A 25,651-nucleotide genomic window follows, 5' to 3' on the forward strand; every position below is an offset into this window, starting at 1 on the left:
GATAAAGTGGGAGTGACATCACACCCTGACACACACATTCTTGGTCTGTAGCGTAAGGGCTGTTTCACAAGAGACACTATCACTGGGGTCATGAACAAGACAGAAGAGGGCAAAGAAAACAGGAGCACATCTCTAGTGAAAGAGAGCCAAAACTCAACTCCTCCTATTAGAACAGCAGGGGGTTTCCTGGACAGAGACACTAAAAATATCCAAGTACATATCTTTTTTTTTTTTTTTTTGAGGCGGAGTTTCGCTCTTTTTACCCAGGCTGGAGTACAATGGCGTGATCTCGGCTCACCGCAACCTCCGCCTCCTGGGTTCAGGCAATTCTCCTGCCTCAGCCTCCTGAGCAGCTGGGACTACAGGCAAGCGCCACTGTGCCCAGCTAATTTTTTGTATTTTTAGTAGAGACAGGGTTTCACGATGTCGACCAGGATGGTCTCGATCTCTTGACCTCGTGATCCACCCGCCTCGGCCTCCCAAAGTGCTGGGATTACAGGCGTGAGCCGCCGCGCCTGGCCCCAAGTACATATCTTAACACACACTAGACTATATCCCTGACATAGAAAGGATCACTTCTAGAATCTTGCTCAAATTTAGAAGTGAACAAGAGTTTACACCATTACCCAGCAATCCTTAGCTTTAGGCTCATATTATTAACACGTCTGTCCCAAAGCTAGGCAGGGTTATCACATAATTGGCTGAGCTAATTCAATAATTACGTCCTCCCTTAGCCATGTTCCCAACTTCAGTGGGGAATGGGGCAGCATTAAAAGGCCTTGCCCCTGCTCTCTTAATGCACACAGTATCTATTCTTACTCCTCCTCATGGGTTCCTTATCAAGACCCATCCAAATCTTAGGTTCTTCTCTGAGAAACTCTTCCAGAGAAGATAGCTGTGAAAGCAGTGAAACATGGAGAAGGAAATTCAGAAATCTGGGGGCAGCCCTTGTTTCTCATTCATTCATTCAAAATTAATCCCTTACTTCATAAGGCACTGGAGCAGCTGCCAGTACAGGGAACCGGCAGGCAATTCATGGGCTGGGGCGGAAAACTTTCAATGGTTCTAAAAGCTTGCTGTATTTCACAGTTATTTACTTAGTATTTTTAAAGCGTCCAGCCAAGGACTGTAACATTTCTATCAAACAGTCTTTTGTGAGAACGGAGTCACGACTGGGCTATTTCAAATAGGGGTGAAAAAAAGGACAAGACACAGGAATGATTCCATGAGTGGCCAGCATGGAGTGAGATGACCAGCTGAGTGCTCTCAGCCGGAGCTCAGCTGTTCACCCTGTTAACTGCCTTGAATCACAGTCAAGTTCCATTGCAGTCCTAGTTTACTTACTTGTATTGAGCACCGGAGTCAATGAGGTACACCTCATCCAGGGACAAGGTCCTATTCGTCTCAGGGACTGGCCTAACAAAGTTAATTAAAACTTAATTATTCCACAGATGTAAACACTTAGTGAATCTGGGAAGACACACAAGAGCTCTTTGTACTGTTCTTGCAACTTACATAAGCCTAAAATTATATCAAAATAAAAAGTTACCCAATAAATGAATTATTTCAACTAATATTAAACTTCTACTTTTCAAAGATCCAGTCAACCTATTTCCCAACTGAGATAAAGAGCTTAAGAGAGGAAAAATAACACATTTCTTTATGTCTGCCTCTGATTGCGTCTAGAATAAAACAGGTGTTCAAGAGATAATTGTCAAAGCTTAAAAAAATAAGAATCATTAGAAGCTACAGATCTAGCCAAAGTCCTGGGAACAGAGACAGGAGCAGCCTGTAGTCACTGCAGCCTCACTTGTCTCTGGGAGCCCCAGGCCCCTGCCTCAGCCTCCAGGCGTCTCCTTCAGTCCCAACTCCAGTAGGTACCTCCCCACACACTCCCCAGACCACTACACAGGCAGGGGTGAATATCTAAATTTGGGAGAAAAACTAAAGGAACTTTGCTGGGGAAAGGAATGGATCATGATATTCTTCTGCTGGAGCACGTTTTTCAAACAAACCTGAGGTATTTTCAAAAAGTGAGCACTTTCCCCATGCCGTTTTCTAAACAGTATCACTGCACAGGGAAATGCCCAAAGGGATGAGAGCAGCAAGCCTCTGCCCTGCAGCTGAAACGAGCCTGTCCGTCATTTCCAGGTACCACCCCATCTTTGGTAGTAAGGGCACCAGTCCACATACAAGCCCAACAACTACAAAAGACAACTAGTGCCTTTAGAACCTGCCTCTAAACAGGCTTCCAACCACCCACAATGAAGAAATGCCAAAGCAGAGGCAAATTTCTTCCCCACTGCCATGAAATTGTTTAATGTTTTAATTATATACAAAATTTTAGGAAAGTATCCAGCCAGGAAATTCATCCTGAGTTAAACAAAAACTGAAGTCCCTCTGATATTTTTATGCTGGAACAGAAGCATTAAGTGAGAGAACTGTACTGTCACATCTGTGACTGTCTCCCACACACAGCTTCAAAATCTGCCCCAAGACTAAAAACTCTAAAAGCAATTATTAAAATGGGGAAAAAATGTGTGCCCAGGTACGGCACAGAAAGACAGTGTTCTTTCACTGGCTGTGCATGTTAACAGATGGGGAAGCACAGAACTCAAAATACCCAACACAAAGCAAAGCGGTCTGAACCAGGCAGCGCTGAAGCTGAAGCCCAATGGCCACACCTAATAATAATTCCCACCACCTCCACAGGAAAATCTGTCAGTCCTAAACATATCAGTGCCCCTCTGTCTCACAGGGCAGAGAGGTTCGGCCCTGTGGGTCCATGGGTTCTTTTGAACCCATGTGGTCTAAATACCACATAGTGCAGGCTTCAGGCTTAAGGGCACAGGAAGAGAGGGTACTGATTCTCTCTCCACCCAAAACAGGTTTCCCCACAACTTAGCGCTATGTTTTTTTTGGTATGGAGCTGATGGAGCTCACAAGATGTAGTACAAAACAGCTGCTGTTACCAGGAAAGAAAACCATGCAAAAATTACAGTCATAGGCCAGGCATGGTGGCTCACGCCTGTAATCCCAGTACTTTAGGAGGCTGAGGCAGGAGGATGGCTTGAGTCCAGGAATTCAAGACAAGCCTGGGCAACACAGCAAGATCCCCAGCTCTACAAAAAAGTTTTAAAATTAGCCAGGCATGGTAGCACACGCCTGTAGTACGAGCTACTCAAGAGGCTGAGGCAGGAGGACTGCTTGAGTCTAGGAGTTCAAGGCTGCAGTGAGTCACGAAGGCATCACTGCACTCCAGACTGGGCAGCAGAGCAAGACCTTGCCTCCAAAAAATATTCAGTCCTCAAGATGCAAGGGCTATGTATACAGTTCCTGCAGCTTCAAAAAGGAAAGATGGACACCCATCTGACTACACTACAGATGACGCCAGTGCCATACAGAGCTTAAGAGGAGGCTCCCAAAAAGCAGAGGCTTGGGGATTAGGAGAAAATAAAACCTTCGAGGTCTTATTTCCCTTCATTTTACAGTCTCTGTAACAGGCAGGTGAAGGTGGGCACAGAGGCCTCTGGTAAAATAATGTCTCTCCCCTGCTCAGGCTCCTGTGCAGAAGCAGCAATGCCAGGCAGCATGCTCCTCTGCATGCCTTACGCGTAGTGAATGATGGCGCCGTTGGGTCCCGTACTGGAAATCGTTGGAAAGCTCAGGTCCACAAAGTCAGCCTGTTGCCTACAAAAGAAAGAAAGCAGAGTGGCGTAAAGGTTTTTACTGTGCTAAGAATCAGGGCTCTTCCAGCCTCATTCAACTTGCAAGGAAATCAACACAAGGTTCCGGGGTCCCCGCAAATGAATCCTCACCTGCGAAACTCCTCAGCTTTCTCAGCGGCTGAGATCTCCGTCACGCCACCTTTGGGAACCTATGAGAAAACTGCTTATAAATCATCTTGTGAGATAAATCCATGTGTGCCTCTTACCAATTAGAGGGGGTACATTAAAAGCTTACTTCTTCCTCAATTTCTTCATCCCAGCTGCCCAATCTACAGGACACATCTTCAGCAAGGGAGAACTCCCAAAGGCTCTCACCAAAGCTATCCAAAATCTAACAGCTTCTATTCATTTAATTTTTCACTCTACAACTGTGCCTCAGTATTTTATCCTAAAATCTCCCAAAACAATATATCTAAGTTTAAAATTCAAAAGCATCCCCTCCTAAGAAATCATCCTAAGAAAATCATTCTAGAAAAATAAAAAGATAAATGCAAAGACATTATTGCAGGATTACTGATGACAGCAAAAAATTAAAAACAAGCCACACATTTAAAAATAGGAGGACTGAGTTAGTAAATCAGAATAGCCACTAGATGCAGTTTCCATTTGAATCCTTTTATAAGGCCTCAACATGCCTGGGAAATGTTCACGCTATGATTCCAAGACAATAAAATAAACAAAACTCAAAATCATATCTGAGCCAGGTGTGATGGCTCACACCGAAAATCCTAGCACTTTGGGAGGCCAAAATAGGAGGATAGCTTGAGCCCAGGAGTTAAAGACCAGCCTGGGCAACCTGGCAAAACCCTATCTCTACAAAAAATACAGAAAAAATTAGCTGGGCATGATGGTGCACTCCTGTAGTCCCAACTATCTGGGAGGCTGAGGTGGGAGGATTGGGGAGGCTGAGGCTACAGTAAGCTGTGACCACACCACTACTCTCCAGCCTGTATGACAGATGAGATCCCATCTCAAAATAGAAAAACAACTTTATCCGCACACTAAGAGACATGTAAAAATAATTTATATTTTAAAAAATGATTTATATAGATGAACAATAGCCAGAAGGAAACTTGAGAAAAAAAAGTTACACTGGTGGGAATAAAGACAATATTTCCTTTTTCCAATTAAAGAGTTGTTTATACAATACTTAAAGGGAACATGATATTGTTTAATAACAGTACAGAGAAACCACCCTCATCAACTAGAGCAAAAATTAATGGCTAAGAGTCAATTTAATATAAAAAGGTTTATGGCTTAAACTGAAGTTCAAAATGAACACAAAGATCTTTTCTACTAATACAATCAGCTTGCCTCTAATAATATCATACGGGTCATTTTTCCTTATAATGAAATTCCACTTAGTTATGATTCCCTAACTCAAAAAGCATCCACTCTGTGAAAGAACTTCTTTCTTCATCCTTGTTACTATTTTCATAATGAAAGAAATTTGAAATCTATGCACACCAAATTTCTAGAGAGAATTATTAAAATAGAGCCCAAAAATTTGATCAAGATCTCAGACTTCAGAGTCAGCAGAGCATGGAGGATGCCAGAGTTAGAACCACACATAGGTAGGTGTAAATAATGTATATTCACATATTAAACAAAGACTGAGAACCAACCTCTTTTTCCAGCCAGTTAAAGAGTTCACAGAGGGCAACAGCATCTTTGATCTGTGCAAACAACGGAGGCATTTTTTTAAGTTATTACTGAAAATCACATGACCAGATTCAGAGCCCAGCCCTAACGCAGTATGAGAAGGCTGCACCTGCAGGGTCACACACCATCAGCAACCAGAGCTTTACATGTGGACATTTCTGGGAAGCCAGCGTGTGCTATTCAGTAGTTCAGCCACAGTGAGGAAGGGCCCCACCTCAGAGCACAGGGAGCTCCTCCCAAAGGTTAACTTAAAGGTTAAGAACCCTACGGGGGCCAGGAAAAACAGTCCACTATCAAAAGCCACCTCTGGGCCCAAAATCTTTCTAGACCCATCCTTTGCTTTGAAACAAAATCTGGCTCTTTCAAAAGGCTTCAACAGCATCACGCCATCATCATCATCTACACTGTTATGATCAATATCACCTTTTGTGTTAAGTATTTGTAAAGACCTAATCCATCAAGTATTTTATTTCATTCTCTCATTAACTCTGGAAGGCCAGAGGGCTAAGGCTCAGAGAGATTCTGACCTTGTGCCAGGCTCAATGCCACAGAGGAGGTGAAGGATCTGGGACTTCTGACCACCTCACATCCCATCTTCTGCACCAGCTCCTCTACTCACGTGAGCCCGCCTCATGCCTTCTGACTCGGCTGAATTCTTCACAGCTTTAGCGATGCAGATAGGGGTGTAAGGCATACAGCAGCGATGGTCCTAGAGGCAAAGGGCAGCAGGGTGAGAAATCAAACCTGCTCCACCCACCCAAGACCAAGGCAACAACCTCTTTGTTCAGCAAAACTTACTTTAGACAAATCATTTGAAGAGCTCCACTCGGGACCCACACAGCTGTCCCATGGGGTCCCAATAATCTGTGCCTTTTGATTGATGACCCTGAGCTTAAGCTCAACCAAAAAGAGCAAGTACATCAAACAAGGTGTCTCTCTTCCATCCCTCACTCCCTTAGCTCTTTGAGGCTCCTGGCTGCCTGCCATCAGCGAGACATTGCTTTCCAAGCCACTGTGGTTGTGGTTAGAGTTCACTAACCACTGAAAGCTTGACCGAAATCACCCTTCTCTTGCTGTACAAAGGAGGCTTTTTCTCTCTGCCTGGCGATGCACATGACCTGATGAGAGAGGTCTCCAGCTCCCTCCCTTCTTGCTCAGTGGTCCTATCTTAGCTAGTGATAATGATCTGATCTTAAAGGGATGGGGAAGACCCTTTCCAATTTGAGAACAAGTTAGAATCCAGCCAGGGGAGCCTCAGCACACCTAGCATTGCACAAAGCTTCTCAAATTGCTTTCTTGATCTTAACTCCTTTTCTCCCTCTCTCCAGAAGGAGAGGGAGAAAAGAGAGAGAGGAGGAGTCACACTGTATGTAAAGGTTACAGGGGTGCAATGGCAAGCCAGATCTAGACAGCCAGGCCTGGACTCTTCCCAGGATGGCCACTGCTCAGTGGAGAAGGGAGGACATCACTGGGCTTACCAAAGGCCACTTGGCAGCCAGAGGCCCAGGGCAGGACAGCAGAAAAGCCTACCTCTAAGGAGGCCTGGATTCCAGTCCCGTTCCAGACCCTAATAAAAATGAGGCAACAAGTGTCAGCTGCTTAGCACTGCCCAGCAAGGGCTCAGTCAAGGGCAAGGCTATCAGTATCACTGAGACGTGACAAACCCCCAGCTCCCTAGTCCTCTCTAGACAGAAGGAGGGGGTAGAGAAGCATTTCTCAAGCTTCAAGCATTCTCATACCACCTGCACAGCTTTTACCCTGGCTTCTTATCTGCTGTACCCTTATTTACTTTAGTAGTTTTCTTTAGACCTTCTTTAAATCAACTTAATTTATTAAATTCAACTTTATCTAAAATAATTATTATATCATTAACTCACGCTAATTATGTTTTTTCTATTACACGCTAAATGCTGTTAAAACAGACACATTTAGATTAACCTAAATAACAATATGTAACACCTAAAATCATCTTGCATACCACGCTCTGGAAAACAGAGGACTCAACGAGCAATAAGGGCCCTCCGGCTCTCAATTTGGCTCCAGCTCTAGGGCCTTATCCAGGGAGACCACCTTTCTGATCCAACAGGCAGCCTCAGAGATCTGCCTCTGCTCCAAAGACAATACCAGAACTGGGAAGGGGGTGGCAGGGTCGAGATGGGCCAAAGCGGGGTCACCAACCTTGGGGATGGCCTCGCTCACAGCATAGCTGGCCTTGTCACTGACCCACACCTTCTCCCTCGGGGAGAGGTCAGCACACAGGGCCTTGAGCTCGCTCAGGATGGACTTGTAGGGATGGACCTGGATCCTGTATTCAGCCTCCAAGCCCAAGTCAAGAAGCAGGTGCTCCTTCACACTGGGGGCATCTATGCGGTCACCATCAATGAAGAGCCTGCAGATGAAGGAGACGTTGGTGGCAGAAAAAGGAGGGAACATGAGTGAGGGGGAGGGAACATGAGTGAGAGGGTGGCAGCACGGACACACATGCACGTCAGGCTGCTTCCTGGCACCGAGGCCAAGCCGCTTTTCTGTCCTCCCCACTCCTTTCCCAAATCCTGCTCTCCAAGCTACAGTCCCCGTCCCCGTGGATGTTGCCATCATCCACCCAATTCGCCAAGCCAGAAATCTGGGCAGTGTCCTCCTTCACTGATGACCCTCTTCTCCTCCTTCATTAAGACCTTGGGACCCAGAGCCTAAATCTCCATCGAATCTGCCCAGCTTATCTACAGCCTCGCCCAGTCACCATGCGGGTTCAGGTCCCACCATCTCTCACTTGGGTTAGCGCCAGCGCCTCTAAGTCTTTATCGATTTTTCAGTCATAATATTTACAACGTGTATGTCTAACATGTGGTTCCCTCTGAAAAATGTGTTCAGTAGCTTCCCACTATTCTTGTTCAGAACAAGAACCCAAGCTCCTGGATGTGGCCCACAAGGCCTTTCTTTTCCACGGCCCCTGCTCACATTTTGGCTTCACTATGTTCCGACCTCACCGAACCACGTCAGGTCCTCCCCGTGCACTGTGATCGCTCCTGCCCAGAGCCTCCGAATGTGCTGCTCCCTCTGCTTGGATGACAGTTCCCTGCTCCTCCTCGCCCTGCCATTCACCTAACTCACTCACATTTATCCTTACTCTCGGCTTCAATATTACATTCCCCAAGAGTCTCCTCTGATCTCCAAGTCTAGGTCGGGCCCTTCTCATAACACTTGTATCCATCCCACAGGCATGCTGGTGCCCACTTATATGCCCAAATCCTTTAGAAAGAGGAGATGCTCATCTTCCCAACTCCAAGCCAGGACCCCGTCCTGTCTCAGTCACCCTAGCACCTAACAGAGACCCTTGGCAAATCACAGGCATTTAATAAATGTGTTGCCTTAATGCAAAAAGCTATTTAAATAGAATAGTAATGACAAGAAGGCCACAAGAAATGCTTTGAAAAAATAAACGACAATTCAACAAAGCGTAGTTTCAGGGGTTTTCTCAGATTATTTTTGACATTCGAAATGACTGGGTTTATTTGCACTGTGGGCCCAGAATTGTATAACTGAGCATATATACCCCGTTACACTGGGTGCTAGAAAACTTGGCATCGAATATGTGGCCTCAACAAGACCTTGCAGCAAAAATTTTGTGAACTAACCTCACTCATAAGGACTAACCTTACTCCAGCTTGGTCCTAATGTTCTCACCTACTTGTTTTTTAGTCTCATAGTACTATAGATACTTTCATGCATTTCAAATCATTTTGGGGGCTCAAAGAGAGGCAGGATTTAATAAATAAACACCTGCTAAGGAAGAAAAGAGGGGAGAATGTTAAAGGGGCAAGAAAAAAAGAAGGGCATTAGTGAAACAGCAGGCAGTGATGGGTGGGCCAGCACCAGAAAGGGCACACCAGGGCTGTGAGGAGCTGTGGAAGGAAGTTTCAGATGTGGGGCAAACACTCACATGATTGTCTCTAGTCCTATGACTGCATAGGAGAAAAATACTGGATTGTGCTCCACATCCGATCCTCGGAGATTAAATAGCCCTAGAAAAGAAATCAAAGTCCCTGTCACCTTCCTGACTTAAGATTGTAAGGGGTCACTTGTAGAGGGAGGGAAAAGTTTCAGCTTGGAGTCCAGCTGCTATGGAAGGACTCAGTGGAATTGCACAGAAAGGCCGGAAGCTAGACTCCACCTCTGAGCTGCAATTGCTCATGTCCACCACGTGATGGCACCAGAGCTGTTTCTCATGCTCCCACATCACTGCCCGGAAAAGGGAATAAAAGCTATTAGTCAAAATCATGAGAACTGCCCCCACAAAGAGTTGAAATGATCCGCCTAGTGGTGACCTGCCAGGCCTGGCCTTGAAGCCAATAAACCTCTGGCACTCCCAAATAAAAAGGAAGGAGACAAGCAGTTTCTCCCTTCTGAGGCAGATGACCTAGGGTAGAAAAACTGAGACCCTCCCACAAGGGAAGCTAGGCAGGCCTTCTCTGTAAGGGTCAGTGAGCCCCACGGAGACAGAGCTTCCTGTCAGAGGTGGAAAGAAAAGCAGTGAGTCAGCGAAGCTGCAGCTCACAAATGAAAGCAGAGCCTGCAGGCTAGCCATGAGTCTGCTCTGGCACCACAGCTGGGTGGGGGACCTGTGGACAGCCAGGGTCAGTGATGTCACTGAATGTCTGAGAACTAGAGACCAGGAGAAAGCACAGTTCTGGTCCCAGGACTTCCAGCTGCCCATCACTGTATTCATGAGGATCAGAGCAAAAAAAAAGGTCTGGGCATTAAAAGTACTACCTCTATTTGAAAATAATGGCTTTTCAAAGCAAAGTGATGAGGTAACATTTTTTGCCTATCATACTAGTACTTCTTAAAAACTGACAGTACCTAGGGTTAGGGTGTGGCAAGACGGACAAATTCAAATACCATGGTGCAAACTTTCTGGCAGGCAAAGGGCCAGATGAGTCAAAAGCCCTAAAAGCCAACCAAAAGTAGGAAGAAAATGATCAAACACTAAGCCATGGATTCAGGAACCAAGATTTTGGTGGTAGCATTATAATAAATTATGGGATAACTGCAAATAACCCAAAGGTCATCCTTAGGGAAACGGTTAAATAAATTACGATATAACCACATGTTGGAATCTTTAATATTCACTTTAAAATTATGCTTATATGTGCTTATAGTATACTGATACATTGAAAAAATCAGGCTATAAAATGATACATGTATAGCGTATTGACATTGGTTATCTCTAAGTAAGAGAATTTATAGGTGATTTTTTTTTTCTTTTTCTTCCTCTCCATTTTCCAAGTTTTCTACCATGGGATTGTGTTTTTGATACAATCAGGGACAGAAAAAAAGTTGTATATGTGTTTTTTCTCTGATGTTGAATTGAGGTCATTAAGTTAATTAGGGATGTAAGTCACTGATACACTTGACAATGCTTTGGGGATGGAAGACACAGGGATTGAAGAGATAGAACACTGCAGTAGGGTCTCGTTCTCTGGTAAGACGGTAAAAAGATAAAGCAGTGCCTCTTTTCAGTTGCCCTGGGTCAAATCCACTCAGATACCAGAAGATAGGACAGGAAGTTTCAACCAGATTCCATCAGGTTTCAGATGAAAGAAGGTGCTGAACAATTGCATGAAGGTGCATTAAGGTCTAAAGATTGAGAAACTGCTATTGTATCAATGGGCTTGGGGAGGAACTTTTAGTTCCTAGTTTTCTGAGGCAGAAATGTTCCCAGAACATTCTCACTATAAAGACCTTAGGAAACTACAGGACAAATGTAAGGAAAACAGGTCTCTCCTATCATCCCACTTCTACACATACAGAGAGGCTGACAGACACAAAATGTTTTTAGGAAGTACCCTTCCTCAGAGGTGCCATGATCCTGAGAGACTGGTCAGAGGTGGGCATCACCCAGCTGTAGTACTGTTCTGGGCAAGCCTCACTCCCCTCCCCAATTCCCTGTAATTCTTTCTCCTTCATCCTAGCTGGCATCTCCTATACCCATCTGGTGGCAATCTTCTGCTTCTTCCCTGGACACTCAGAAAGTTGAATGGCATGAACACACAGATTTCCCAGAGCCCCAAAGGAGAGACTGGGTAACATGCCCAAGCAGTGAAACCAGAGCACTCACACGCAATCTCATCCAAGGCAGTGACCACAAACCACACGACGTTCCTCTCAGCCATTTTCAACCGCAGGTCTGCAACCTTGTCCTTCCAGGAGATGCCTGCAAGAAACAAATGCACCCAGAAAGCAGTAGGAACCCAATGAAAAAACCTACCCCAAACATCTTTAATCAGCACCACTTCTTACAGGGAGCACGCTACCCACACAGGCAGGAGGCCTGGAGTCGAGCCCTATACAAGAGGTGTCCAAGCCACTTGACTGTCATGAGCCTTGATTGCCTCACCAGTAAAATCCATTCATGTATGCATCCCACAAATGCCTATTAGCATCTAGACTTGCCAGGCATAGATACATGCCAGGCACTCTGCTGGTCACTGTGGTTACAGCTGTGAGCCAGGCCCAGTCCCTACCTTCATGGGGCTTACAATCCAGAAGGGAAGACAGACAATTAAACCAGCAATTGATACACTATTGTAAATACTAATGCAACAGGGGACACACGGGAGCTACATCAACACACTGCCCAGCAAAGAGGACTCACCCAGTATCAGAGGTCAGGGGAACAGCACCCAACACTTGAGGCTCCTGGGGCTGCAAGACTTGCCTTTTGGTGCTAAGACCTAGGAATTCCCTGTAGTCTGACTCACTGTGACTACCACTTCCAAATCACACTTGCCCTTTCAGACACTGCCAAGGTCTCCTTGCTGCTCTGCAAGATGAAATCGTGGTGCTAGAGGAACTCGCCCCATTGCCACCACGATCACCCTAACAGGGCAGCATTCATAACTTGGGGAACAGCCACCTGAGCAGGCTGGGCATCTGCTGACGTAAGGGAAACGGAACCTAGATGCCTCTATGCTCTATCGCACAGCATCCTGCAGATAGTGGGCACCCAATGTGAACTAAACAAAAGCTTTATCAGCAACATTTGTTCTCTTCTCTCCTACAAGCAAAAAGTCAGAGTTTCTGCTCTAGTGAAAAAAAACTTCAAGCCACGTTGATGGAAAATATTTAGCTGACCCTGGGCCACTCACTGGACCCATCCTCCCCATTGGGCAATACCCCTCTGGTGAGAATGTCATATAAGAAAGCAGGGTGGGGGCTGCCCTCACACCCAGGGCTGCTTTGAAGATCAGTTCGGGAATGCTGTTTAAAACTTGGCCCAGGATCTAGGCTGTCACGCTTTCTTCCCAGGACCCCTCTGGGCAATCTGCCTACATTCCACAGCCATCCCCCATCTACCTCTGTTTTTACAGCAAGGCGCCCTCCCCTGCAGCCCCCCACCTCCAGGCCTCTCCCTCTGCCCCTTCACTGCTTCATAAATCCACACAATGGTTCAGAGAATATGCTGCATACCCACCACTATCACACAGGCTAGGGAAACACACCCACACCCCAAAGCCTCTAAAGCAGAAGGTACAAGATGGAGGACAGCGGCCTAGGAAGGTAAACCTACAAATGCTGACATAAGAAGGGAAACGGAACCTAGACGCCTCTATGCTCTATTTCCAATATCAAATACGTTAGAGTGGCAGTTAGCAGCTGAGCGGTTAAAAAAAAAACAACTCAGTGCTTTCAGCAGCACCCAAAAAGCCACCCAAACGAGCTTTGCAAAAATAACCAAAGCCACACTAAGTGGCAAGTAGGTGGCAACAGTGGAAACAAATAAAGCTCCTGCTTCTTCAAATATCCCACTGAGGCAAGGTAGGGCAAAATCCTCCTGTCAGCTCAAACTCGACTTGGCTTCAGAAAACGAGGTTGGAGGCAACAGCAAGAGGTAGAGGGACAATGGTGGGGGCCCTGCTGGGTGGAACCATGATTCTGACCTGTGTAATCCAGGCCCAGTGTGAGGAGAGGCTTGCAAGGGCGCTCAGGACGGTCTGTCCAGATTTTGTCAACGAGGTTCTCCTTGACCGGAATGAGGTGGTGGCCGGCACTTCGCAGAACCTTGGCCATTTTCTTCCAATAATCTGAGGAGACACATTGTGGCCCAGCCATGAGCCGACCGCCCATTGCAGAGAGGCAGGCAGCAGGGCCTTGAAACCCGGAACCTTCGGAAAGGTGGTGGTGCCGTGGCCCAGAGCTGGGTGTGCAGATGAGGAACTGCAAAAGCACATCTTCACCACCAGGGGAACTCTTCTCACCTTGACCTCCACTATAAAATCAGTCATACTTTGTCCCCAAATGCTCCACACCACACAAGCAAACAAGGAGGATGGAGGGGAGTCTAGAAGCCATTTCCTTACCCAAGCAGAATGGGACCAAGCTCACTCACCTGTAGGAATGATCAAGGGGTCCACACCAACCCTGGATCCTTCAGGAAGCACACTCACCAGCCAGTCTTCCTGAGTTGGTGTGTCCTTCAGACCTACGGAGGGAAGAGCTGGTAAGAAACAATTCCCAGTGGACCCATGCTCATTATCCCACCAGAAGGATGCAATTCTCTAACATCATAATAGCAGGGTCTTTATTAAGCAGCTTCTTTAAAGTGGATTGACAGGACTTAGAAAATCTGAACCTCCCTTAATCCTGGAAGGCTACAGAAAGAGAGGGAGAAGAATAAGTTGGTGTGTATGAATAGCATAAGACATGGGTGAGACAGAAGGGAAAAAAAGCAGGATTTTTCACTTGACTCCTCGTAAAAATATCCTGGGGATCATTGCCAGGTAGGCACAGGGTGTCACCACAAAGATCATCTCCTCGGCCTTCAGTCACTTCCCCACTGCTGACCACTTGATGAGAACCTAGGCGGTGATTTGATGAAGTCTGGGAACTGGGAGCCTCCCACATATCATATACCAGGTAAGGAGACAACATGCTACTAGTGCCCGCCCCTCATCTACAAGCCAAGAGAAGGCCCCTGCCCCAGGGCTGTGCACAAGTCCTGGCAACAAAGAGATCTTTCCAAAGATTGTAAGAGAGGCACGCAGGAACTTGTCCTGTCGTCTTTACTTATTTACTTTTGAAGACAGAGTCTTGCTCTGTTGCCCAGGCTGGAGTGCAGTGGTGCCATCTCAGCTCACTGCAACCTCCACCTCCTGGGTTCAAGCAATTCTTCTGCCTCAGCCTCCCAAGTAGCTGGGATTATAGACTCACACTACCACGCCCAGCTTATTTTGTATTTTTAGTAAAGACGGGGTTTCATCATGTTAGCCTGGCTGGTCTTGAACTCCTGGCCTCATGTCATCTGCCTCCCTCAGCTTCCCAAACTGCTGGCCATCTGTTGTCTTTAACATGGGCCTCTGGGTTTCCCAACTCCCAGGATGAAAAAACCCTTTCTGTTTCTAAGTTGCTAGTCATAGGACCCATATCGGCCTTCAGAATGGAACTAAAATTACTTCTATAGTCCAGTTTTCCTTTCATCTAAGCCAACATCTTCCATATCTAGCCAGTTATCTTTGAGATATATACTTTTTTTTAACCAATCAGATTTCGGCTAAATAGTTAACATCATGGTAAACCATATGTATAATAGAATAAAAGTTCACATATTCTAAAACAGTAGAAACTATCTTTACTATTTTCTCTACTGACTACTGATATAACCACATAACCACAGCAGGGAAGTGCAAAGCTTATAAAGAAAGAAGCTCATGAATTCCAACACTAAAGAACTGCCTAGAAGCTGGCATTGAGTTTTATTCTGCTATTTGATTCTTTCCTATTTTTTTCAAACCACTAAATAAGCCACTTATTAACACAGTTTCTCCTAATGCCCCTAGTATACTACATAGTGTAATTTTCACAGGATGAAGTCATGTCATTTCCTAGCAGACAGATCTTTGGCAAAACCCCAGGGATGAATCACTCACTGGTCAACCAAACCCACCAGAATCTCCCTACACAGAAGACTCGACCGAGGAAACTAGGCAGGGGCCTGGAAGACAGGAGGACTCACCCCCTCTGCCACCCCCTTGCTGCCACATACCTACGTTAACGAACAGGCAGGCAGTGTTCGTACCTCTAACATTCTGACCCCCAAAATGCTATCAGACCTAACAGCTGAAATCTGTGGGCCCCAAAGAGAGACGCCTGCTCCCCAGGGGGACGCAATGATCTGCTGGGTGCAAGAAAAATGTATCAGAGCTTCTTTCTGTATTTTATAAAAAATTACAAAGTTAGTTTCTGATATTTGGAATATAGAGGAATGTGAGCACACGTAAGTAACAAATAAACAAACATACATACACGCTGCGGGTGCCTGACTCCCATTAACAGAAGCACGCAAACAGAAAAAAACGTAAAGGCCATTAGCCTGTCCCTTTATAACAGCCAGCCTCAAATGCCTGCCTCTGTGTGTGTGTGTGTGTATGTGTGTGTGTGTGAGAGAGAGTGAGAGAGAGAGAGGGAGAGAGAGAGAGAGAGAGAGAAAGGGAAGGAGAAATCAACTGCAGCAACAGGCAGCAATCTGTAGCTTTGGTGTTTTTGTATTTATGAAAAGATTTTTGAGAAATAAAAATTTAAAATAATCCAATGCCAGGACAAAAATGTTCCTTGCTCCTCCCTAAGATAAAGAACACGTGTGTGTGTGTGTGTGTATGTGTGTGTATAGGGTGTGTAGCACACACATGAGTGCACACACCCCTCAGTCGGCTGGCTGCCTGGATCTCAGGGTTACAGGCCAGTCTTCTATTCCCTGCTGAGTCTGGGGACTATTTCCTTTCCTCATTATTTCCTACAACAAATGAGAAGCATCAGGTATTTTGTTTCACATTCTCTTTCTCACTTGGCCCTTCCTTATCTTCTGTTTCCCAAGTTCAAAATCCGGGAAGGAAAGACTGTACAATCACTAAAACCGTGTTTCTAAAGACAATTTTTATAACAGGAAAATACATATGGCAGAAAATTAAAAGAAAACACAGAGTACATACATGTATTATTCAATAAACATTGATCTATATGCTTTCCACATAGTATTGCTTTAATTCTTACCACTTTATGTGTTACTTACTTACTGTGATTAACCCATTTTACAGATGAGTAAACTAAAGTGCTGCAAGTGAAGCAACTGGCCCAAGAAAGTTCCAGACCCTTTCTCTTGCCCTGCATGCTGCTCTTCTCCGGAGCTAAGCTGCCAGAAGCAAGTCCAAGATCCTCAGAGAGAGCCTCGGGGGAGAGCTTTCTGGCTTCTGTTGCCAGTGACACGTTGCCTTTATTTCACTCTGAATCATGAGGCAGCAAATAGAAGGCCCCCAGTACAGGAGTGAAATTCACAGCAACATGATCTGCAGAAAATCAACTGTCCTCTCTAGCCCTCAATTTCCCCTCAGTAAAATGAGAACCAGGGCCCTCCAAAATTGAATGTACATTGGTATGCGTGGATAGGCATGCCACTTTTTTTTTTCCTCAGTTTTCCTTGGATTCTCAAAAGAGTCCATGAATGCATAAAAGGATTAAGATCCAGGAGTCCTGAGGATCTCTAGGATCCCTGCCCGGATCAGGCCAAGTAAGTTTGGGCTAGCCACGCCTGTACCCACCCATCTTCATGAGTGTCCAGTTGCTGTCCATTTGCTTGGCAGCCTGGAGAAAGTAGCGCCCGTCAGTCCACATGGCGGCATGCTCTTCCGTGATGATGGCTGTGCCTGGAGCAGGGGAGGAAAAAAAGGTTTCTAACAACTGCCCGGAAGCTGCACAAAACAATAGCAGACAGGCGAGAACAGCTCCTCATGGGGCAGATGGGTCCTTGACTCCAAAGAAACCTCTAGGCAAGAGAAGAACACACCTGGGAGAACAAGCTGTGTGTCAAGGTCTGAAAGAACAGTCCTGAGACCCAAGCTGCCTGGCACTGGACCCTGCACAAAAAGGACTGCACTTGCGCAGTGTGTGGCAAGGCCAGAGGATGGAGAACTGGAGACCTATGGCCACAGTGGTCTCATATAATCAACGCGACAGAGGGAGGGATGGTTCCTGCTCTGCCATCGCAGCTACTCCTCTGCTCCACCAGACAGCCCAGAGGAGTGGCTGTGATACGGAAGCTTGAGGCACAAGCTACCAGCCAGGAACATGCATACGGCCCACTTGGTCTTTCTCACGTCTCCTAGAGAAAGACCTGCATGTTCCCAGCAGGAAGCTTGTGCCTCCTACCTGTATCTGCCCTCAGTTCCCACAGACCTGGCAGAACTTGGGGCTTTTGGCAGAGATGTCAGCCAAAGCCAATTCTAATGTGCCAACTAACACAAGCACTTATGCCAAAGGAAGCAGTGTGCTAACCGCAATGGGACGGCAGCTCCCACCTTGTCCAGCTTGCTCTAGAGACAAACTGAAATGGGGAGCCCACCCAAAACTGAAAGGCATAACAGCTTTGAGGAAACTATGGAAGGACACAAACATAGCTTAACATTACCTCTGTTATTTAAGCCAAGAGTGAAAACAGAAAAACCAAAAGCCAAGCACTTGGAGAATTATTTGGGACCAAAAAGCTAAGAGGGGAGGTTCTGGAATGATATGAAAGTCTCATTTCTTATTTGGGGTACAAGTAACACAGGTATATTTAGTTTAATTAATAGAACTTTTATATGTATGTTATATTCGATAAAAAGTTCAAAAACGTTTTTAAAATAAAAATTGTCAAAACTCTGAAAGCAAAGGTACAGGGAGGAATATAAAGAGTTACTGAAAGGTGACCTTGGGGAGCCAGAAAAGGCTGGGAACCCACACCTTTCTGCAGAGATTCAGTGAGGAGCATCTGGTTTGCATTTCCTTTTTGCTTCTATATCACAGGCTGAAACTTGGTTCAGTTATTTTTAGGAGAACAAAGGTGCAGCAAGAACAGAGAAAACGTAAGTGACTCACCCGCCGAGCCATCGAATCCAGAAACAAAGGCCCGCCGACAGTCACACGGAGCAATATACTCACTCTGGAAAACAAAGATGACAACAAGTGGGCTTCGTTCCGTCATGAGCAGACTGCTCTGCCTGCTTAGCCTTGTGCTAGGCGCAGCAGGGACTAAGAAGGCTGGGGAATCCTTGGCAATCACCTTCAAGGAGCCAACAGTCTAGCTGAAAACAACAAATTAGCACACACTGCAGAAGACTCTAATTGAGGGCAGAGAGAGCTGTGCCCTTTAGCCTCCATTTCCTCATTAGGAGAACCGAAGCACATCAAGAGAAACAGATAAAAACTGCTCTTTCTTCACTGAGCTCTTACTCAAAAATCAAACCAATAGCCTTCTCCCCTGCTTGCCACTGACATTTAAGCATCTGTTATTTTCCTGAAAAGTAAGGCTGAATTTCTGTGTTAAGCACCAGTAAGTCCCTCACTTAAGTTTCTGTAGGTACTGACTTGTTTCCAAACTTCCTGTTTGGGTCCTCCTTTGAGGTGGCATCACCAATCTCTCCCATGCAGACCCTGTCCCTTCCTGTTAGGGAGTGAGCGGAAATGCTTCATCCAATCCAGGAGTTTTCAGCAAAGTGAAATGTCATGCCCAAAACCAGGTTCTTCTCAGCTAAAAATCCCCTTGCCTCTGTATGGAATGGGCTTAGGGAGTGAAGAAAATAAGAGATTCTTATGCCTGGGCAAAGGGTACAAGACAAAATGTGCAACTTCTGGTAACAGCCAGTGAGGCACAGAGAGTTTAAGTAACTTGCCCGAAGTCACACAGCTCATTAAGTAGCAGAGGCAGGATTTGAACCTAGGCAGTCAACTCCAGAGTCCAGACTCTGAAGCCCTATGCCAGGCTACCAACACATAACACATTATCTCTCGCCCTCATCACGCTCTGGGATAAGACCAATAGCAAATGAGAAAACTGAGGTTCAAAGAGGGATCTTCAAGTAACTTGCCCACTGACAAGTTAATAGTAGGCCAGGATCCAAAGCCAGGCCTGCCTGAGTACAGAGCTGCTGCTCCTTCTACAGCTACCAGGATTCTCCCAAGTCAAAGGATCTGGCAAGGTTAAGAAAGCTTAGGGTGAGGAATGGGGCTGCTGTCCAGACCCCTGGCATTTTTAGGACAGTCAACATGATGTAGGGGAAAAAAGACCCTCATGTTCCCTTCCTGCCATGTAGTTAAGAACTATCCCTTTCAGCCAGGAACAGTGGCTCATGCCTGTAATCCTAGCACTTTGAGTGGCTGAGGCGGGAGGACTGCTTGAACCCAGGAACTTGAGACCAGCCTGGAACCATGGTGAAATGTCATCTCTACAAAAAATACAAAAATTAGCCATGGTGACACGTGCCTATAATCCCAGGTATTCAGGAAACTGAGGTGGGAGAATAATCTGAGCCCAGGAGGTTGAGGCTACATAGTGAGGCATGTTTGAGGCTACATAGTGAGGCATGATCACACCACTTCATTCCAGCCTAGGCAACAGAGTGAGATCCTGTCTCAAAAAAAAAAAACAGGACTGCCCCTTTCACCAAGGCACTGGCAATCACAGCCTCAAACCAGCCTCCTGGGAGATACTAGAAGGGCCACCATAAAGAATCACAATAGCAGGATAGAGAAGCTCCGGGCCACCTGCCCTCTAGCCCAGGCCCAGCTGCATGATGTGCAACAAGTCCTGGCAGCTCTCTTGGCCTCATTTCCTCATCTCTAAGACGGGGCATTTCAGATTGCTAAAGGCAACAGCAAGCATGTTTTATTCCTAAAGCATAAAGGAACATTCAGTCAACATCTCTAAAGAAATAGAAGGAAATGGCCAGCAGAATCATTTATGAACTGCAGATCCTCATCTGTTTATTAACCCAGTAATCACTGTGTCCAAGACTTCTTATTAAAAAGTAACAATGGGGATAAGCGTGGCCCACACACATCTCCTAGGCCTCTTGTGACAAACAGTAAGTTAATGTCTTTGAAAACACCAAAAACCTTAAAGTGCTGCGTGTATGCAATGGAAGAGAGATTATTAATCTCTTCTTCCTAAGCAGTGAGAAGACATCTAAGGGGCTGGGAAAACTAAGTTAAAAATAATTCTTGTGCTAAAAATCACTGTGCATAATGGGGAACATAGAGTGAGGACAATCTCCACCAACATGATTCCTTGGGCTTGGGGCTCTCCCCCTTGTGACACAGGGTGAAGACATTGGCAAAGGCTGTCAGAGAACGCAGTACAGATCTCAGTCCGACCACACTCTTCCACTCAGGGACACAGTACTCTAGCCCCTTTCTCGGCAAGCTTGGGAGAGATGGAAAATCTGCAGGGTTTACCTAGACTTCTTCTCCATCAGCAATGGCAGGGAAAGAGTGCCTCCAAAGGGAGGTGGAATTAACAGCAATGGACACGTTTAGTTTGGGATGGAGACAAGGTCTAGGGTAAGAATGTCCAGACATGACCTAAGTGGTCAACACTCCAGAAAGACATTGCTGAGCAAGGCTGGCCACGGCCTCCCTTCCACACTGACAGGCTATGCAGAAGCCAGACAAGCACTGGCCCAGGGCTGTCACTCTCCTTCACCCAGGCATGAAGCTGGCAACACCCAGGGGCGGTCTCCTCAGAGCACAGCATAAGCCAAAGCTGTAACATGCTAGGAAAAAGACACAAAGAAGCACAGCTGCGGGCTTTTTCTCAAAACCACCCACTTCTCTCCATTTCTAATAGCAGCACTCAGTCCAACCCTCCATCAGCTCTACCTGGACTACTGCCCCTACAATCCACTCTGCACATACACTCAGTGAACTTCTCCAAATATTTAAGATCATGTTGGCATCCTCCTGAAAATCTTCCAATGGCATCCAATTATATTTAAGATACGATCCAAACCCTGGCCAGGTCAAGGCACCGGCTGATCTGACTTCGCCAGTCCTCTTGGAGGTCTCCTCCCACTCACCGTGCTCCAGCCACACCCACCTCTTCTCTGCTCTTTGCATATCCTGAGCTCATTCCTGCTTCAGGGCCTTGGCACATGCGCTTCCTTGTGCCTATAAGTCTTTCTGACCATGGCATGGTTAGTTCCTTCTCTTCATTACATCTGAGATCAAATGTCACCTCCACAGAGAAGTCTACCTGGACTACCTAGCTATAATAGCCACCCAGCCACTTTTAAATCCCTGTATAGACAGTACACACATATTCTAGATATTTGCTTTTTTTTTTTTTTTTTTTTTTTTTTTTGGAGACAGGAACTCCTTGTGTTACCCTGGCTGGAGTGTGGTGACACAATTATGGCTCATTGTATCCTTGACCTCTCAGGTTCAAGCAATCCTTCCACTTCAGCCTTCTGAATAGCTGGGACTACAGGCACACATCTTTTTTTTTTTTTTTTTTTTTAAGAAACAGGGTGTCACCACGTTGCCAGGCTGGTCTTGAACTTCTGGGCTCAAGTTATCAGCCAGCCTCATCCTCCCAAAATGCAAGGATTACAAGTATGAGCTACCATGCTGCGAAATGTTTCTCTTCTCACTGAACTTTTTACATTTTTATTGTATTGTTCCTCAACACCCCCAGCCCCAACCCCAAGCATGTAAGTTCCATGAGATCAGGATATCTGTCTTATCACTGTCCCTGCACTCAGCACAGGTGACACACAGTAGATCCTCAACCAACGTTTGTATTATAAATGAACAAGCAGAAGGAGACATGAAGCTTTTCCCTACACCCAGTTAAAAGCTCAACCATCTCTATGAAAACAGAGGAAGGGACCAGGGGCCAGGGAATGCAGGTGGCCTCTAGAAGCTGGAAAAGGCAAGGAAATGGACTCTCCCTGGAGCCCATAGAAGTAACAGCCCTGCTGACCCATTTTAGATTTCAGACCTCCAGAACCATAAAAGAATAAATTTGTTTTAAGTCGCTGTTTGTGGTACTTTGTTAGAGCAGTGATAGGAAATTAATACATTATCTAATGGGGAAAAGATCAAAAGGTATTATAAATGGGGTTTCAAACTCAAATACCTCAGGGTACAGGACAAAGGATGTCTTTTCTAAAGACAGCAGCTCTTACTCAGCTCTGATGACTGAAATGCAGCCCACGTGTTGCCAACCTTCAATATTTCAAAACAAGCTAGAAATATACGTTCATGAGAAATCACCCAACTTTTAAATGTTGGCATCTAATTCCAACAATATAAATAATACGTAGCCAAATAAAGCATCTGTAAACTACAAAAAAAAAAAAAAAAGCCAGTCATCTCTGAAAAATCTGGTTCAGGAATCCCCTCTTCCATGAAGCTGCCTGACCCACTTCAGCTTTCAGAGTCTCCCACATCTCTGAACTTCAGTCCATCCACATTGGCACTTATCCATACCCTGCCTTGGGTAACGTTGACAAATAATGTTAGCTAAGATTATTTAGTCTGTATTGTTTATTATTGTCTCAACATCTACTAGTTGCCAATAATTGCTTCATTTCCTCTCATTCTAATCCTCACAGCAGCTCTGGAAGGTATCCTCCCTCGCCAATCTACAAATGAAAAAAATGAAGCTTAGAGAAATAACTAACATCCCCAAGGTAACACCACAGTAAATGGCAGAATCAAGATCTGAACTAGGTCTAACTTTTTTTTTTTTTTTTTTTTTTTTAGATGGAGTCTCCCTTTGTTGCCTGGGCTGGAGTACAGTGGTGTAATCTCAGCTCACTATAACCTCCACCTCCCAGGTTCATGTGATTCTCGTGACTCAGCCTCCTAAGTAGCTAGGACTACAGGCGCCCACCACCACACCCGCACACCCAGCTAATTTTTGTATTTTTAGTAGAGATAGGGTTTTGCCATATTAGCCAGGCTGGTCTGGAACTTTTGACCTCAAGTGATCCACCTGCCTCGCCTCCCAAAGTGTGGGATTATAAGCATGAGCCACTGCAACCGGCCTCACGTCTGACTTTTAAAAGCCATACCCTTGTAAGCTGCCAAGCAACTTCTAATTTTGTACAGAAGTTGTACATCTAGTCTCACAGTTGGACTGTAAATTCTGAAGGAACAAGGAATACGAGGTATATGCTGCACTTACCTCTACCTTCATCAGCCACATAACAGACATCTCCTAGAACCAGGAGTCAGACCTCTGTTCAAGCCTGGTTCCCCGTTTACTAGCTGCGTAAACCTGGAACTCAACTTCCTCATCTGTAAAATGGGGATGAAAATAATGCCCACTTTGAAGGGTTGAGGTGAGACATAAAGCAATTAGTGCATGCTGAACATCTGATGAACTGCAGCACTTACTGCTATGCACTGCACTGAGCTTGGCTCTACAGCAAACATAAGAAACTATCTTCTCAAAGCAGACAGTCAGCAATACTAATAATATAGACAGATATTTCATGTAACATTAACACTAATAAACAGCCATATAAACTATGCTGAGTATGCAGTGTGGTATTTGCTATAGTTTAAAGGATGCTAAGATGTGTCTTAGATCCATCAGAATCAAAGGTTTGACTGGGCCACCAAGGACAGGCGAAGAGAGCAGGAAAACAGTCCAGAGAGAGGGAAAGGTGTGACAAGACCCAGAAGCAAGAAGCAAGAGGCCTGTCATGAGGCAGAGAGCCTATTAGCCTAAAGGCAGGAACAAGAAGTTCAAGGGAGCAGCTGCAGAGATTTCTATAAAAGCCATTCAAAAACAGATAGTCAGACCTTAAACATCACACTGAGGCTGAACTTTATCCTGCAAGTTCTAGAGAGACACTCAAAGTTAAGAGCAGGTGGAAACATGACCAGAGCTGGGTTTGAAGACGAGGGATCTACATGGCTGGTCACATGCAGATGGAACTTGGCAAGTAAAGCTGACAGCTGATGCCAAGATAAGCACGACTAAAGTTACTAGAGTCCACACTAGGGTGACATCCTTTCCCCTCCCTTACCCTTTTCTCCCATCAGCCATAAGCCTGGCATGGTGCCTCAAACACACAAGGTTCTCAAGAAAATGAAACTGAATGAATAAATGGCCATCTGTCCACAGGAAGTACCAAAGGTCAGACTGTGAATGGAGATGCCGGCTCCTCGTTTCCAAATATAAGTCTTCAACATTTTTTTCTCTTTCCCAAATGAAACCAAGTCAGGGTATGTGGGAAAAACTGATAGCCATCCAAAGATTCGTGCTCCTTCCTTAGTGTATAAGAGTCACTGGAAAGTAGCTGCCCGGCCAGGACTTCATTCCCGGGCCTCCTTACATTGAGGTGAGGTCACATGACTGATTCTCATCAATGACAAGTAGGTGAGAGGTGATGCCTGGGTCAGGGATCTTACAAATGAGTATGCCCTGTCCATATTCTTTCCCCTTACCAGCTAAAATGGTGGCACTATGGGATGAAAAAAGCCTGGATCCCTGAATCACTTTCCCTCAAGGTAGAGGGAGGTCCCCCACCAACCAGGAACACACAGTCTGTACTGCTACGTGAAATAAAAAATGAGGCTTTACAATACCAAGCCACTGAAACTTCGAGATGTGTTACCACAGCTAGCATTATTGTAACACAACAGTTAAAAATCACTGTGGGATAAAAATCACTAACCCCACTCCAAGAGAAAACCTGTTTACGAAATACAAAAGAAAATAAAACAGGAAGCTGACTCCAAGAGAATGGAGTAGGGTCCAAAGAGTTTAGGAAGATCTGATTCATGTCTTCCAGGAGAAGGAACCATAAACAAAGTCAAAAATTCACATCGACAGAGTCAGTCCCTGACAAAACATCACCCTTTGACTAAGCCAAGCCTAAAAATATAATATGGGGTCTTAAGATGAGGAAGATGAGGAATTACGAATTCTAAAAGGCAGTGCTAGGAGGGCTCTGACTCCAACCAACAATTTTCCTAGTTTGAGGCAAGTGGTGCCCAGAAATCCCAATGTTTGACTTAGACATCACATGAAAGTACCCAGATTACCAGAGAGAACAGACAATTCCTTGCTGCAAAAATCTCCCGGGCCCAAGCTCATTAACACTGCAACCCTAATACCACAGCCCATGTTCCAAGTTTAAAAAGAAGACACCCTTAGAGTTGCAGAGGACAGAGAGAAGCAGACCACTGGAGTGCCAAGTTCTTGCATAATTATGCATTTGAGGTACGTTGCCTCTCTAGCAGGGAACAGTGTGTGGGTGTGTATATTTGTGTTTCAGAAAGCACACAAAGGACAGATTTCAAGATTCCCCTTCATTTCTCCAACACTCCCCACTCCCACCTGTAGGAGAAACTCCATCAACCCAGAATCAACCCTGAAATGAAACAATTAGAAACAAGAGCCACAGGGAACAGCAGCCTCTCTATTACCAAGGAGGCTA

At 45.5% G+C, this 25,651-nt stretch overlaps 1 protein-coding gene across 1 annotated transcript in view; it reads right to left on the reverse strand.

Moving 5' to 3' along the window:
- The window catches only part of XPNPEP1 (X-prolyl aminopeptidase 1), a 58,291-nt gene that overhangs the window by 9,643 nt on the left and 22,997 nt on the right, over positions 1 to 25,651 (reverse strand). Inside the window, exons 4-15 of the mRNA XM_039465092.2 lie at positions 18,297 to 18,360; positions 16,982 to 17,086; positions 13,780 to 13,872; positions 13,331 to 13,474; positions 11,509 to 11,604; positions 9,331 to 9,412; positions 7,569 to 7,779; positions 6,010 to 6,099; positions 5,354 to 5,404; positions 3,819 to 3,877; positions 3,613 to 3,690; positions 1,345 to 1,416 (exon numbers count right to left, since the gene is read on the reverse strand). Of these exons, the coding sequence (XP_039321026.1) occupies positions 1,345 to 1,416; positions 3,613 to 3,690; positions 3,819 to 3,877; positions 5,354 to 5,404; positions 6,010 to 6,099; positions 7,569 to 7,779; positions 9,331 to 9,412; positions 11,509 to 11,604; positions 13,331 to 13,474; positions 13,780 to 13,872; positions 16,982 to 17,086; positions 18,297 to 18,360 (1,145 nt within the window). The remainder of the gene's footprint in view (positions 1 to 1,344; positions 1,417 to 3,612; positions 3,691 to 3,818; positions 3,878 to 5,353; positions 5,405 to 6,009; positions 6,100 to 7,568; positions 7,780 to 9,330; positions 9,413 to 11,508; positions 11,605 to 13,330; positions 13,475 to 13,779; positions 13,873 to 16,981; positions 17,087 to 18,296; positions 18,361 to 25,651) is intronic.

The sequence above is a fragment of the Saimiri boliviensis genome, chromosome 12, assembly GCF_048565385.1.
Source record: "Saimiri boliviensis isolate mSaiBol1 chromosome 12, mSaiBol1.pri, whole genome shotgun sequence".
NCBI lineage: Eukaryota > Metazoa > Chordata > Mammalia > Primates > Cebidae > Saimiri > Saimiri boliviensis.